The sequence below is a fragment of the Limanda limanda genome, chromosome 22 (genome assembly GCF_963576545.1).
Source record: "Limanda limanda chromosome 22, fLimLim1.1, whole genome shotgun sequence".
Lineage (NCBI taxonomy): Eukaryota > Metazoa > Chordata > Actinopteri > Pleuronectiformes > Pleuronectidae > Limanda > Limanda limanda.
Genome location: NC_083657.1, coordinates 16,041,497 through 16,058,228, shown reverse-complemented (window position 1 = coordinate 16,058,228; position 16,732 = coordinate 16,041,497). Strand labels below are relative to the sequence as shown.

The following is a 16,732-nucleotide window of genomic DNA, read 5'->3' as shown; positions in this document are numbered from 1 at the left end:
TACAATAAGTATGAAGAACAAACACGAAGAACGTATCCTACAATGTGTGTTCAGAATTAGACGGCCTCCATCTCGGTTTTCACAGTGGCAGCCAGGCAGAGTTCATCCTGCCCCCATTAACCAGCATCACTTTCTGTGTTTACTCTGCTCTCCGGCTGTTTCATCCCATTCGGAGCTGTATACTATGTCAGGAAAGTGTACAACGTGACACCCGATACATCTGCATTGTTTCCATTCAAATAAGCAAAACAGAGACGTACTCATGGGAACACCGAGGATTTGTTTTGCTGGTATTTCCCTTGATCTGGAATCTTTTATTAAGCTGCTGAGAAAAGCATTTTACAATAAAAAAAAAGTATTTATATCATAATTTTACCCTCAATATATTAGCCTGGGGCTTCACAGTATGAATTTGACACTAGAATTTGTGGCAGAGCGGAGGAACAGTAGTTCAAGATTTAATAATGCACTTCTCGAACATTGTCGGAGAAAACACTGCAGTTCCAGGGACATCAATGTACAACTGGTGAGATGTAATATGTCACATGGACTTTTATTATCTGTAACAACCGACAGGGAAAGGTAAAAGCACACCAGGATGCATATGTAAACTCTTTAGGAGTTGTGTATGACTGAAATATCAAAATAATGGCCAAGTTGACAGCATTTCATCAGTTTTTTCATTTGTTAAATGTATTGTGTCATGAATCCTGCTCACAGCGCCCTCCAGTGGCCTATAATGATCACTTGGACGGAAACTGCTCACACTCTTGGTAGGAAGTTTTATCTGAGACACATCAGCTGATCAGAGAGCTCTCGCTTCCCCTACTCAAGTCAAGCTTTTGGAAAATAGTTCAGTGGATAGTGAAACTCGACATTTAGAAATGTTTTGACAGATATCCATGATCAATGAGAGCAGTGTAGTGTCAGTCGACTATTTATGGAACCACAGGGCTTTCAGGGACTATTTGAAGGCTCTTACTCTCCAGTGTATTTAAAAAAAGAAAGAAAAGCATTCCAATATAGCCTCATCAGTGTGTTATAGTTTGAAGTTAAAGGACTGCAGATGACATGAGCTTCAAGCTGATCACTATAACTACTTATTCTGACCCCTTCTAAAAATAAATTACTTAAAAATAAAGTTCAACAACAATGACAGGAATATGGTTGCAAAACAAGTCTTTTTATTCAGTTCATCACTATCCTGTGCTTCCACGCTTTTACATTGGAGAGCACATGGAACAGTTAGCAAAATAAAGGTTTGTCAGTCGATTAAAATGAAAGTGATCAAAGAACATGATCGGACATATTAAGTTATTAAGGCAGTTTATACGTTGACAAAAAGCAGCTTTGCACTGGAATGTCTGGAGAACAAACAGGCATGTTTTCACTTACTACATCAAAGACAACGAGAGGAAGGAACTTAATAAAAACCAGACCACCACAGGGGAAGATCCAATGAAAACAGCTCGCATGGGCTGAAACAACAATTAAATAAGAACCTTTTCTGTAACACACCACCCCGCCAGGGTGTCTTTAGCTGGAGGAGTAACCAGAAGAATAATGTGCTCTCACACTCTCACACTGCGCCTGAATCCTCCCCCTGTGACTTTACAGGTCCATCACCACCTAAAAGTTCGGTCTGCAACACAAACCTCAGATCCCCAACCCTGATTACCCCCGTAAGCCTGAGAAACTAAAATCTATATAAAGATAAATTCTTATTATGAGGAAGCATTAAATTTAAATCTCTGTGTGTTAAATAATATTTTCTGCTATTACAACTTGGCTCTTATTTGACTTATTTGCTACTTTAGTTCTTTATCGGAAACAGAGCCTGAGATCATCATCATCATCATCATCATCATCATCATCATCATCATCATCATCATCATCATCATCATCATCATCATCATCATCATCATCATCATCATCATCATCATCATCATCATCATCATCATCATCATTGTCTTTGTCGCCCTTTCCTCTAGGTCAGAGGAATGGTGTGAAACCATCAGCTGGAATGTGTATCACGTCACCTGCCTACACTCATGCATGTTCGAATAGAGAGCAGCTAACGAAACAGGGACCCACTTGGAAAGATTTAGCCGTCCTTGGTGTGACTGCAACGCCCACAGTACAGAAGTCTGTGGTGAGGTGGCCCCGAAGCCTGACCTTCGTACCATAGACATACAAATTCCGAAAGCCAGCTCCAGATCTTATAATTATTACAGGAGACAAAATAAGAGCCGAGCTGTAATAAACTGGAGTAATCGTGGAAGCAGAAGAACTGCTGCTTCTGAAGGTGCAAGTTGGAATTTCGTTCTTATGACAGTGAAATACAGGAGGACATGAGGCGACTTTTGACTCATGGCATTGTTAAATCAAGTATCACCCTACCTTGCATATCCCTTCTAACAATTCACATTTCACATGCAGTTAATTCCTTCCAGGTCTCCTGTGTGATTCAGACATGACTCGTAGCAGCGTTCTCAACAATGAGAAGATTGTGTCTCTGTGAATGGCTCATTGCACTGAACACTTTGACTCATTGAACTATTCCTGGACGGTATGTTTTTGTATTAGATTATTACCAAGTTGGACTTGAGCTCAGAGTTGCAACAGATTTCTGCAGGTTAGTTCTCAGACATCTTGCGGATCATGTAGTTGAGGATTCCTCCGTGGTGGAAATACGCCAGCTCCACGTCGGTGTCAAATCTCATCCGCACTTGGAATGTTTTCCCTGTGTCGAGCTGTGAGGGAGGAAAGAGACACGAAGCATCACGTGACACAGAAACATTCATTCTGACCCCGATTACCGACAAACTGTCCTCGACTCACCTGGACGTCGACGAGCATCCTGGGAGTGAGCTGCTTGGGCATGGTGATGGTGTAGCGCTCTCTGCCGGTGAGCCCCAGACTGTCAGCTGTGACTCCCGGTAGATACTCCAGGGGAATCACTCCCATCCCCACCAGGTTGCTGCGGTGGATCCGTTCATAGCTCTCGGCTATAACTGCCTTAATACCCTAAAAGAACAAAGAGAAAAGATTCATTGTCTATTTTTCAGTCAAATCCCGGTCTCAGCCACTGTAAAACATAAAGTTGGCCAACTTAAATGACAGAAACCATCATTATTTAAGTATATTTTTGGGGCTTTTAATTTGATAGGAAGGCAAGCAAGCCATGAAGGGGGGGCAGAGGGAGATTGGGGGAGAAAACGGCTGATTACATTTGTGAACAGCAATGATAATTTCTTCAGAAACCAATTAAATTCTATTATCAACTATGTAAAAGAGACTGAAACAACACCATTGTCCACCAGTTCAGTCTTGATCATAGTTGTTTTCTTCTCATTATTTTTTTATCCAAATCATTGAAAACAGGTTTGGGAGTCCAGTGTCAGCTGCACATTGTGATCGTGTGATCCTCACCAGTAGAAAGGGTCCTTTAGCTGCCCAGTCTCTGGAGCTGCCGGAGCCGTACTCCTTCCCGGCCAGAACGAGCAGGGGGACACTGGACTGCTGGTACCTCTCTGCAGCATCAAACACATCCAGCTGCATAGAGAGGAAGACAAATAAAACTCAGTGTATACATTTGAAGCGGTACTGAGGTCTTTGCTCAGAGTTCACTCACAAGTTTCAATCTAAGGCCCCTCTACACTGTGTAATGCTTATGATCCTGCAGGTCAGCTTTTGGTGCAATATTATGTATCATGTGTAATTTTCTGACAAGTCATGCCACCTGGTTCCACCGCAGGAGCTGTGCTTCCTCATTCACAGTTACTTAACAATGGTAACAATTTTGTGCAAATCCAGTTAAAAATCTGGATCTATTGAATTGATCTCATCCTAGTTGCATTTGTAATGCAGATTGTTGCAAAGTAAAAGGATCACTGTCTTTCTTAAGTTTGTCCATGTTTGCCCATATTATGAGCACTCAAAACAGGTCAATCTGAGGAGGGCTGTTTGAGACAGGGTAAAAAGGGTGCGGTTTTAAATAATCCTTGTTGTATTTTGACCAAAGTATGTTACAGACATTTCATCAATACTCCAAGGAACCATATCAACTGTGGTAAAATGGGCATACGATGGGTCCTTTAAGTTTATCTAAGTCCCTCTTTTTGGGACCAGATGGCCCACACGCTTCCTTACACTTATTTCTGACATGGACAGAATTTGAACGCAGGCCATCTTTGTTCTCCAGAGCAGTGACCTAACTGTTGATTACTGAATCTAACAATGTGATCCAGGAGATGAATATTTCATTGTGTTTGTCTTCAACTCACCCTGTGTATTGGGGCTTTTACAAAATCCCATAGGTTACAAACTCATTATTCTGAAAAGAGACCCGACAGCAGAGAGGAAAGCAACTCTCTGGTGAGTTCAGAGACTGAGGTGTTATATGCTGACCGTTTCTCCTGTGGGCAGGTGAATGGTTTGAGGCGCCTGCTTGTTGAGGAACTTGTTGAAGAGGCGGATGTTTGCGAACGTCCCTCTGGCCATCACCGCGTCGTTCCCTCGACGGGAGCCGTACGAGTTGTAGTCACGAGGAGTCAGACTGGTCAAAACACAAACGGAGTGGAGCCCAAGGTGTTAACACACAGTTCAGATACAGGTTTACATTCAACGACACATTAGTTGTTCCAATGTTCCCTGTGCAGTGCATCATAAGTCAACGTTTTCACTGTGTTTCTTGATGAAATCAGTGTGTATGGATCTTAACCCTAGAACACTAACGTAAAATTAGTTACACCATCACTAATGTCGGGTGAATTTTACCCGATATAATATACCCGATAAAAAATACTTCTTATCAAAATATATGAATGTACAACAATACATGGCAATTTTAAGTACTCTTCTTTTTTTTCGCCATACAATATTTCATAAATAGAAAAAAAGGTATCATGGGGGGACCCTATGAAAAGGATCTAAAATTAGTGAAAAAGTTAGGGGGTCGTTAAAGAACAAATTCCTAAAAAAATAAATAATAGAGCTGGGAACTTGTTCTTTGGTCTAGCTGTTCCTGGGTCATGTCCGGTGAAGGCACAGTCTCCCTGCATCATTTACAACTTATATCATATTCAAAAAAATGTTTACCCTTTAACACTAACGTCGGTTGAAAATTACCCGAACACGTGCCTATTGAAAAAAACAGGGATGGGAGCAGGGAAACTAGCCTACCTTCTATGACGTCAGTGAGCAGCATGAAGCTACCCAAGGACCCAAGCCACTCAGACAGCAGCAACACAATGAAAATCCCATCACCACACTCGTTCGGGTAAGAAACACCCAAGGATAGTGTTCTAGGGTTAAGATACAGATTTGTCTCATTGTTGTTGCCTCTTGGTTTGACATGTGACCCATGAGCAAAGCAAGGTGACCTGCACAGACTGCTGCCACAGCCTGAAACAGTGAGGTTTCTCACCCCCTGCTGGTCAGGTAGCGTGCTGCAGAGCTGTTCCTGGCAATGTTCCCTGCAGGAGAGATGTGGTCTGTGGTGACTGAGTCTCCCAGGTTCAGCAGCACGCAGGCATCAATTATGGATCCAGGAGAAGGCAGCTGCATGGTCTGAATAACAGAAATGATAATTAGACATAGCTGGGACAAAGAGATCAAGATGATGATATTACCAATAATTATACCACTGTCTGTTTAAATACTGCAAATGGCAGCTATGTGGACAGGAAACAGTAGATGAACAGAGGTGATACTCCTCAGACTGATGAACATGAAAAGAAGCTTAATTAATATGATCACATCTTGGACTCATTTATTTGAGACAGTAAAGTGAAATGAACTGGATGAAATCGAGCTCGAAAACTAACATTAGATGTGTTTTCACCTCAGAAATATTCTGTAATGTAAATCAGCTCACTGGAACATATACGTGTGTAAAGATCACACAATTAAAAACACCAACACAAGTTTGTTTCAAGCGATTTAGCATTGGATTGAGCACAAGGAGCTTGATTCCAGTGCAAAGTGCATTTTCAAACTCTGTTTTGCATTTATGAGTGTGTTACTGAAAAACGTTGAGAAAATGGTTGTTTCGTGCAATGAGCATGAACCAAAAACAACAAAAATGGCTGCTATATAACCGTTTCTCTACATTTGGTTAGCGCTGCTAGGTCTAATTACAAATTAGCAGCTAAATTACTGGCAAAAAATTACATTTAATGAGACATTTGGCAGCCATGAACTTTCCCAAATTTAGCAGAGGTGGGAACTGAAAATTTGTTTCATAACTTATGGAAGTTGTATTATTTACCAAACCATCGAAGAACGGTGGCGGCTTGATGTAAGTTGACTCGGGATCCCAGGTATACAGCTTGTCGGAGGGAGCAACCAGGGCATTCCAGCGTTCATTCACTTTCTGTAACAACACAATCAGTAAGTCACGTGAGTAATGTCTTTATCAAGTTGCATGCATGCTGTCCCTTAAAAAAACTCAGGGTAACATTACCTCAATCTTCTCATAGATTTCTTTAAACATTGATGGAATGACGTAAACTCTCTCCACAGCCTGGATCTCCGCTCGTGTGGGCCAGATGTCCCTCAGGAAGATCTCTTTCCCTTCAGAGTTTGTGCCTGCAGACGACAAGAGAACAACATTCAAAGAGTCTGGTGCTTCAAGCACAGTAACTGGTTTGGCCGTGAAGTGGTTATCACCTGAAAAGTTCAAGTCAAATGTCATTTCTGTCACTCTGGCTTATGTGATGACATTAGAGTCAGACTATTCAGATGTAAAAATAGATCTTAAAAGACCATTTCAAGAGCTTATTCACAATCCAATTAATAAATGAAAGTGGTGCTATAATTCAAATGAGTTTTGTTTAGCGCTTCCAGTGTAGACAGCAGGACCAGGACCCCATCTTCTGCTTGTTAACAGTCCAACTAATTTCTTTTATCAAATGTTTCTCCACACAAAACAGACAAAGTGAGTGTTTTAGGTTTTACTCTCCACACAGACTGTTTACTGCGGGCAACCAAAGCCTTCTCAAACGTGATTGGTCAAACTAAAAACTGAAACCAGAGGGCTTCCTGCCCAAACATCTTGTCACTCACCTACAGATTCTGTATACTCACATGGAGAATCGGTTTATAAAAAGTGTTTAAAATAGTGCGATCAAATGGAATGATCTGTGAATCCTTCATGGTGGTGCATTCATAAGCTGAAGTGAAGGTCTGACAACAGAGCTTTTCTATTCAAAGAGTACTCAGAAGAAATGAGGGGGGAGGGTGAAAAGTCCAGCCAGTGCGAAGGTGTTGAACCGTTTGCCTGCTGAAAACTGGAAAACTTAATGGAAACACCAAACCGACACCAAACATTAAGTTAGAGATCTCTATATCTTTTATGGCAAGCTGCCATATTCTAGGTAATTATTGGGTAGCGGTCCCCAACCTGTCAATCGCAATTTACTGGTGGCTGTGGTTGTGCTGCAGATCAGCTGTGTGTTGGTTGTCTGTTGTTCATACTGACAATGTGTCCACTCCTGGTGGAGGAGCTGCTGATTTATCTAGTGTATTTCCTTCAATGCAAGTTGCATTACCTACTAAGCTAAAGTTCTAAATGAAATGAAAGAATCTAAATGAATCTCGTGCAGCTGTAAATAAAGATTTTGCCAATTTAATGAAAGTATATATCCTTATTTGGTGATCATTGTTGATATTAGGGTGGTGGCTACAAACAAATCAACTAGAAAAGAAAAAGTCAGATTGATTCGTAGTGAAACTGCAGCGGCTCAGAGGACGTCAGCTGAGTAGGCCGTCTTTCAGGTGTGGCTGAAGACAGTTTTGCATTTACACTGCTAAAAGACTGCTCTGCATCCATGACATGTCTTCCATTCAGGCTAACACTGTTGTTTGTGCAGTTCATATTTAAATAAAAAGAAATACTGTTAAAACTAAAACAATCCGAACACATCTAACAGCACTGCTTGTGAGAACAACTTAGCCTTTAGATTCTACATGGGACTCTTAAAATTGATAATATCTGTAACAGGCCCAAAGTTTCACTGGATTTTCTCACAATGCACCAAACTCTGGAGCTCAGACTGCCTCCCTCCCAAACTGTGCACCACCACTGAACTGGCTCTTAGCTGCTGTATCGGCCTTCAAAAGCCTGTTTTGTCTAAAAATACACTCAGGATTCCGATGAGTCCCTGTAGTGTGTATGATTCACTGATGGGCCATAACCAATCTGTGTAACTAGCATGCACAGTGACGTGTATGCCTGAGGAGGTTGTTAGCCACAACTAACCAACCATGAGCAGCTACTGAAGGGTTCTTCGAGTGGCTAATGGAAAGCACAGAGGCCGGCTGTGTTTTGGCTTTTAAATGGTTGCAATGCTGCTTACGGACACGCACTGTACTCTGGATACTCTCCTGAAATGATTCACTATTAATTTAAGTTTACAAGTGAGAACAAAGGAGGGGGTTGTTTTGGGTGTCTAAAAACTCACCAATGGGCTCCTTATCAAAGTCGATCCTCACGGTGCCTGCGATAGCATAAGCGAGGACGAGTGGTGGAGAAGCCAGGTAGTTCGCTCTGGTGTTGGGGTGGACTCGCCCTTCAAAGTTTCTGTTTCCTGACAGGATGCCTGCAGCAACCAGATCTCCCTGAAACAGAAATGTATGTGTAATAAGAGGGATATATAAAATGTTATATGTATTCATGAGTTCAAATGTTTATCTCTTTATTGACAGTAAGCTCACTTTTAGGAGCACCAGTAAAATTAAGGAGAAACAGTAAGGAAAACTAGAAAGAGATACAGAAACTGCAGAAGTGAGGTGAAACAGTAGAGATGTAAACCACAGGTACCTGTGTGATGGCTTCCACTACTGGCTCTGGGAGCGGCCCACTGTTGCCTATACACGTCATGCAACCATAGCCAACAACCTCAAAGCTGTGAGGAAAGACAAGGGAACAAATGAGTTTCATGTTCAACTGTCTGCAGTGTGGTGATCTATGCATGTTTACACCTACACAAGTGTTTACTACAGTGACTTTACTCTGTTTCTAAATTCCACTTTAATTCCTCTACTGGAATTTTTTCTTCCTGACATACACTGATACAAAATGTCAATGTTCTACTTTTTATTTTTTGGGACTATTTTTGTGTTTCAAGTTAAATTGACTATGACGACAAAATAGTAATGTCTCAACCATGGCAGCTGCAGTCATCAGTTCCTGAAATCTTTCAAAAAAGAAAGTTTCAACTTAGTCTGTTTACATTTAGTAGGGGCTATAATAGAAATTCATTAAGGTTTGAATCCACCTAGCAGCAAATATAAACCAGTGAACCTCATTCAATCAAATAAAGATTTTGGATTTAACAGTTGTATAAGAGTAGTGTTGAGATAATTGTATCCATACTGACAATCCCTAATGTGCACTTACGTTAATTGCAATATTCAAAAGATACAGTGTCATTACACATTTAAACAACACAATTATTTATTTGGATGACACACAAAAGAATAATCTGGGATCCAACAAAAGGAGCAGAGGGAGAGAGAGCAGCCTACCCCAGCTGAGAGAGGTAGTCCATCACACCGCTCTCCTTCAGGTAGTAGGTGACCACTCCACTGCCGGGTGACAGGCTGGTCTTAATGTACGGCTTAACACTCAGACCACACTCTATTGCCTTTTTAGCAAGAAGTCCTGAAAACAAAAACAGTATTAATACTCATTAACTCTGTCAAGTGAAAAGTAACAGGTTAAAAAAACAAAACATAATGAATTCCATGAAGAGAAGTCTACGCACCGGCTCCCAGCATGACAGATGGGTTGCTGGTGTTGGTGCAGCTGGTGATGGCAGCAATAACCACTGAGCCGTGGCTCAGCGTGTACTCGTTTCCATTGAACTGGAAGGGCACTGCAGTGTTGTGCTGCTCAGGGGCCACTTGGAAACCCTTGAAACCTTGCTACACACATTCAAAAAAAAGGAGAAATCTTTTCAAGTATTGAAAGTAGCAGCACTTCAGCCACAGACATCAAGGAAGAGGTGTGAAAAATTAACTTAAAGGGACTCTTACCTTTGTTGCATTTTTACACTTTTTGTGGATAAGGTTAAATTGGTATTAATAAGGTAATGACACTCTAAAATGCAAGACAGACCCACCAGGAGTTAAAGCAAACAATTATTTCACTCTCGTAATATTTAGTGAAAACTTCAACCAATAAAATTCTTCGGACCGAAGGGCCTTATTGGCCGACAGACCTGTCTGTTTGCTGCATGGAAACAGACAGGAAGCCCGTCTGCTTCTTGTGGCGCACTCGGGCCCGCGTCATCAAGGCGCATCCTCAACTATAGGGTTTGTTTTGATTCCACGGCAGACAGTAGCGAGTATCGACCGTAGCGACTGACGATGGCAGACCAAAGTGGTCCACGGCGTACTGAAACAGCCGCTCCCAGGGGGAAAAACAAAAGAAAAAACACCGCGGATGGGAACGAGGGGATGGGGCATTGGAGGAAGGCGGGATGATTCGAATGTGCTGTAATTCTCAAATGCAACAAAGGTAAGATTCCCTTTAAGTTTGAATGTAAGGCCAAAATGGAGAAAAGCTTATATATATATATAGGCAGATTAGTGTTGATGTACCGTAAACATTATACTGTACAGGTATATCTACCTTTGCTCCCAGACACGATTCAAAGTCTGTTTTCATGTCAGAAACAGCAATTCTGTCTTGGGGTCTTTTGGGACCACTGCAGCATGGGACCACTGTACTGAGATCCATCTCCACCACCTGAAAGAGAAAGAGACCTCATCCATAACTTTTGTGCACACATACACTTTTAGTTTGAATCCCAGCACTGTTTTATAAATTTCTTTGTCAGTGTGTCAAATAAACACAACTCAAAATAATAAGCTATCTTTCCAGTGTGCTTACTGGTTGAACAAAACTTAATATGTTATGACGATAACGGTACTTCTATGCTGTCTATGTCCTGTACACATGGCAGAGTTGACAATAAAGCTGACTTTGACACAGACCTGAGTGAAATCTGGATCCTGAGAGACGTCAGTGTAGTCCCTGAACATGCCCACAGCCTTCAGGTACTTTGTAATGTAGTCCAGCTTTTCGGCATCTCGCCCTGAATCAAAACAAGAGAGGCAAAATAATGAGGATCATTCCCTGTGATAAACCAAAGAAGAGTCTTAAAATATCCAATATTTATATATTTACTAGAGGAGCAGCAATGTGTCAAGAAATGTCACTTGGTTTTGCGCAAATAGTGAAAAACAATCAGACAAAGCCGATGATACAAATTTCCCTAAAATGTTAAAAAGTTATTTCTCACATCAGTACTTGAAAAAAAGTGATGATCTTTGCAGCAACACTGCTTCGTCATAACTGCAAGTTGGTCTCAGAAAATCTAACTGACGTCCCAAATTAAAGATATCCCATTAGGATTAATAATCGTGATTAATAACCATGACACATATCATAACACTTATAGTGGTTTCTGACCACTGCCGACTACCTGTAGAGGCATGGCTTCAGCCTGTGACACACAGCAGGTAAAAGGATGCTACGTGTCGTGTACTCCATTCTGTGTCAATGATCTCATAATATATGAACCCAACAGTCACGACTGTGTAACTTCATTCACTACACCCTGGTTCTTTGCAGTGGTTTACCTGTTTAACATTTGCTGTTGCTCTTACATAACACAGTTCCACAGCACGATGTGGGTATTTAATAGAGCTAAACCTGCTATAAGCCAAAAAGGGCTCATTTTCATTAGCCAGAATAAAGGAATCTACATTACCAGTAGGGTGTGTTGCTGTAACCATAGTTATGTTTAACCTTACAAGCACCAGATAGTTATAACTGGGACCCTTGTATCTATCATTAATACAGGAATATGTATAACGAGATTTCTCAATGCTCCATGTACACACAATATCCCCAATATGATCAAGTCCGAGGCCTGAATGAACCAAGTATTCAAAACGACTTTAATTCTCACCTGTCTGTGCAAGGTACTGAATGCTGACGTGGTCCACGGGGAAGAAAGCTGCGGTGGCTCCGTACTCCGGACACATGTTGGCGATGGTGGCTCTGTCAGCGATGGACAGCTCAGCCACACCCGGGCCGAAAAACTCCACAAACTTCCCCACTACGCCCACCTGGCGGAGGTGCTGAGGGCACAGGGGTGTGGAAGTTCACGGTGAGAGCGAGACCACACATGTTGCATTGCAGGGGCTGCGTGAAAACTGACTGTAATTACCTTTGTAACCGTGAGGACTATGTCGGTGGAGGTGATGAGTTTTTCTGGGGTCCCGTACAACTTGTATCCCACCACTTCAGGCAGAACCATGCTGATTGGCTGACCCAGCATCACAGCCTCTGCCTCAATTCCACCCACACCTGAAGGTTTGAAAATGAAGATTTAATAATCACACCTCGGTTCTAGCAACTGTCACATTATCATTAGCCAACAGCTTATCCATTGCACTGTATCATTAAATGAGAGCAGGTGTTGCAGAGTGCAACTTTGTAGAAAAAGTGTATTTTGATTTCTTTAAGCCAGGCAAACAACTATAGTTGGAAAATTAAAAAAAAGATTATGATGTTTGAGATCAGAGAATGTTCCTGTTGACCTGCTGACTAAGGCTCAGTCAACAAGAGACATGCTTGAGGAGGATGGGGTTTTTTGTTGTGTTTATAGGTTTTTTAAAAATGTTTATGCTTAGGAAAATGGCAATGATTTATTCATGTCTATCAACTTCAGAGGTGAAGAAATGGAAGCTTTTGTAATGTTCTTAATTCACTCAGCTCTTCAGAAAACCCTCAGGTTTCGTGTGGTGGTTTTTACTCTTAGCATTGGGTCTTAATGAGTTAAAATTTTAAAATCTTAGAAGTCTTGTGTTGTCAAATAATCCCAATAACCGCCGATATCTGCTTATAGATAGATAGTAATGCCAGCTCTGTGTGTCATTACAATTAAGTGTAAATACCGGGAAGCTTGAATATTAAGACGGTATACCTTCTAATTTCTCTTGACTGGAAAACACTACTTACCATCACATGTTACACTCTTTATCTATATAACCCACAGCTGAGTATGACGTGTGGAAAGCGACAATAGAAGAACCGTTCATGACAAATTATTGTTGACACTGATTGTCTCACCCCAGCCGAGGACACCCAGGCCATCAATCATGGTGGTGTGGGAGTCTGTGCCCACCAGGCTGTCCGGGTAGAAGAACCCATCGTACTTAAAGACCACTCGGGCCAGGTACTCCAGGTTGACTTGGTGAACGATCCCTGAACCAGGAGGTATGATTCGCATGTTCCTGAAAGCTTTAGAGCCCCACTGGGAAGAACAGGGAATATATTTTAGGTGCTCAAGGAAAAGCCATAAGAGATATGAATACCTTGTACTGGGTTTGTTAATTGTTTATACCTTTAGAAACTGAAATCTTTCTCTGTTGCGGTCAAACTCCAAATCCTGGTTTTTCTGAACGCTGTCAGACCTTAGGGAGAAAAAGAGAGGAGATGATCACTGCGTAGCTACCTGCAGAACAACCCAGCTTCTATGATCTAATGGTAGAAAGGGTCTGTAGAGCCTGGCCTTACTTCCTGTTGAAGTCCACTTGAATGGAATGATCGATGACGAGGTCAGCCGGGCAGACTGGATTTATCTTCTCTGGGTCACCGCCAAGCTTCATCACCGCATCACGCATGGCAGCAAAGTCCACCACAGCAGGAACACCACTGCGAGGAGGGTGAAATCAGGTGAGAGTGAGTCTCCAATTTCATCCTTCAGATATAATTAATCATCAGTCAACTAAGGATAATGTAACAAGCGAGTCAGGGCTGGGTGATATCACCTGATCATCATGGTCAACTGTCACATAATCTCAAAAATAATGATAAATGAAGCTTTATCGTTTCATTACACCAGAGCAAGTCTTGTCTTATGATTGAGTAACCTGTATTTGACAAACCGTATCTTCACGGCTGCACAATTTTCGACATATCTTTAAGGATTACCAATTTTTAAACATAAACAATCTGTATTTTGTCACTGTCAACAAACCCTGTGAAAATTAACAATACACCTCTCAGTATATCCTCACCTGTGGGTGTAAGCCCAAAATTCTCTGTATCCTACTGATGATCGAAGTCTTTATAACCAGGTCCCATACAATAGCTTAATTAAAAACTTCATAAATAAGCTGATCACTGAATTTTTAACAAACAATACTGAAATAGGAGGAAATTTGGGGACTATTAATAGCTGTGGATTAATCCAAATTTGTTGCAGTGAGTACTTCTGTCAGCAGGGCAGTGTGTGTGGGACTGAGTTGAAGTAAACCCCAGTGTGTGCGTTCATGGTGAGGGAGTAACTTGTCACCCAGTACAACAGAGGGGTGACAACCACAGAGCTCTATAGCCCAGAGATACACATACACATATTTGGTAGACAGATCAGTTCATTGTTGGATTCAGTTAAAGCAGCATGCGTAAGAACACTGGATCCTACATTTCCCACAATATAGCTCAATATCCTCTGGAGATTCTCTGTGTCTAATAAAAGACTATCTTTACAGAGGCCACACATTCATACATTCATTCACATTACACTATGGTGATATAACTATGACATGGGCAGCATGACAACGCTTGACAACGCTCCTCTTAAACCGCCTCTTACTTATGAAACTATTGGGAGTTCCCTATCAAAGTTCTATGCGTTCACAAAACACACAACAGCACTTTCACAGACAACTCACTGACATCCTGATACAGAGGAGGAGCGTAGACATACGTGAAGTCCTGGAGGATGACACGGGCCGGTCTGAACGGAACCTCCACAGTTTGAGTCTGGGTCTGCTTCCAGTTGAGGATACTTTCCACATCTGAGGTCTTCACCAGAAACCCATCACAGTTGCGGACGGCGGACTCCAGGAGCACCCGGATGGAGAACGGCAGGCGTTCTGAGCAACAGAGGGACAGTGAACCTCTCTGAAATATCTGCTGTTATAACTGTACAATTACAACGACAAGAAGTTTGGATGTTGTTACCATATCTGCTGTCTTCAAGTTTGGAGAGATTGAAAAACTGCTGCTTTGGGTCGTCTGGGTACAAGGGCTCAACAATATGTTGAAAAGGATTATTCCCAGTCGTAGCCATCCTCCTCTTTGTCTCAGTGTGAATCTAAAAAAGGAAATACAAGCCAGTTTTTAGTATTTGTTTTACAGATTTTTATAGAGGGTTTATCACAAGGTTCAATCTAGAATCCTTCATATTCAGTGTGGAAATGGATTATCCTTGTAACAGTGGAGTCCATGCAGAAAGGTGGAGCTGAGGGTCAGTGAACTTTTTGCCCCTGGTTCTCGAAGCTTACATAACTAAATCCCCTTTTTACAGTCTGACGAAACCTTATATGGAGAAACGTGCGGTGGCTTGTCGAAAGAAGCGGAGCCTCATAAATCTGGTTGTACCACCGGTGAAAGAGAGAGAGAGACCTTAGCTGTCAGCACTACGGCTCAGGACTTCCTGAATGTCCACATAGTTTACAGGTTATCTTGGAATACAGGCTTTTGTTGCCATGCTTCAGAGTGCAAAGTCTAGTTATGATCCTGGCGTTACTGTGTGATATAACGTGGCCACGGCAACAGCCATCCCTGTTTTACTTTGAGGACATGAGTTGAATAGCAATAACAATGTTGTAGTAACTGTACAGTATAAGTAGATGCACTGATAATGGCCCAAAAGTACTGAATGATTAAAAGCTGAATGTCACGTCAGACTTGTAGACATGTTCATGAAGTCACTGGCCAGATGGCTCCTGATATATAAGTGACATTTATTTGATTTTAAGGCTGACTGTGTTTGGAGCCTTAATTTGTATTATTGCATTCCTAAAAGTTAAGTATCAAACAGCTACGAGGCTATTACAGAAACACCTTTGACCCAGCACATGTGGAACATTTGAATGTGAATCGTAACTACTGTTGCATAACCAGCTTGTGTGGAGAAAGCCAACTGCAGTTCATCCTCAAGCTCCCGTCAGGTTTTCTTCATGCCTCCCTGTTCCCAAGTTTCTCCTCCCTCGGGTCATTTTGACGTAAATTAGCATTAGCTGCTTTGGCAGAGTTATACAGCTAAAATCGCACTAGTTCTGAAGGGCCCGGCGGGGAATGGAGAAACGAACCGTCCTAAACGTGAGTAAGCGTTTACCTCCCTTACAGTATATTCACATGAATTGGAATAAATGTATACATGTTTAAACTACAGCAGTGACAGTTAGCTAGCTTACAGCTCAATTAATCTGCATGACAGCACGAGCCGGGTGCCACTACGTTATCTGCGTAAGACTGTAGGATACCGTAAATACAGGAATGAACTCGGATCAGATTTAATAACTTACTTATGTGTGTGTGCAGCTCCAGAGACACAACAGAGAACCACCGCTTATTACCTGCTGCTACCATAGACTGGATATTGCTACTGCTGCTGTGCGTTCTGTGACTGACACCCGAGGTGGAAGACGAGCCATCCACATCCTGCCTCTGATTGGTCTATTCTGCTACTGTTTCCTACTACCAGCCAATCACCAGGCTTCAATCCTAAAGCTAAGCCAATCAGAGGGAGGCTGTAGGCGGGTCTTCTCCCACCTCGGCTGGGACAAAATAATGCTGTTGCTTCCTTCGTCTTCTTCTTCACGGTTGTTTTAAAACCAGTTTACATTTGTTTTAGCGCTA

General features: G+C 41.9%; 1 protein-coding gene across 1 annotated transcript; it reads right to left on the bottom strand.

Moving 5' to 3' along the window:
* Nucleotides 1-1,162: 1,162 nt before the first annotated feature.
* Nucleotides 1,163-16,494, bottom strand: aco1 (aconitase 1, soluble). The gene is made up of 21 exons (XM_061095743.1): nt 16,399-16,494; nt 15,050-15,182; nt 14,793-14,961; nt 13,598-13,735; nt 13,425-13,494; nt 13,151-13,334; nt 12,246-12,385; nt 11,985-12,156; nt 11,005-11,105; nt 10,640-10,756; nt 9,771-9,930; nt 9,532-9,667; nt 8,825-8,909; nt 8,466-8,622; nt 6,467-6,591; nt 6,272-6,376; nt 5,429-5,571; nt 4,411-4,558; nt 3,433-3,555; nt 2,842-3,027; nt 1,163-2,753 (listed from the first exon to the last, which is right to left on the bottom strand). The coding sequence occupies exons 2-21, from the start codon at nt 15,156-15,158 to the stop codon at nt 2,637-2,639; spliced, it is 2,685 nt and encodes an 894-aa protein (XP_060951726.1). The 5' UTR covers nt 15,159-15,182; nt 16,399-16,494; the 3' UTR covers nt 1,163-2,636.
* Nucleotides 16,495-16,732: the final 238 nt, after the last annotated feature.

What these genes read in the sequence shown, in the direction of transcription:
- aco1 (XM_061095743.1), bottom strand. Translation starts at nt 15,158, where the DNA reads ATGGCTACGACTGGGAATAATCCTTTTCAACATATTGTTGAGCCCTTG. An exon ending in CACCGTTCTTCGATGGTTTG is followed by an intron (nt 5,572 to 6,271) that starts GTAAATAATACA and finishes TCTGTTATTCAG; the next exon opens with ACCATGCAGCTGCCTTCTCC. An exon ending in CTAAAGGACCCTTTCTACTG is followed by an intron (nt 3,028 to 3,432) that starts GTGAGGATCACA and finishes TTGTTCTTTTAG; the next exon opens with GGTATTAAGGCAGTTATAGC.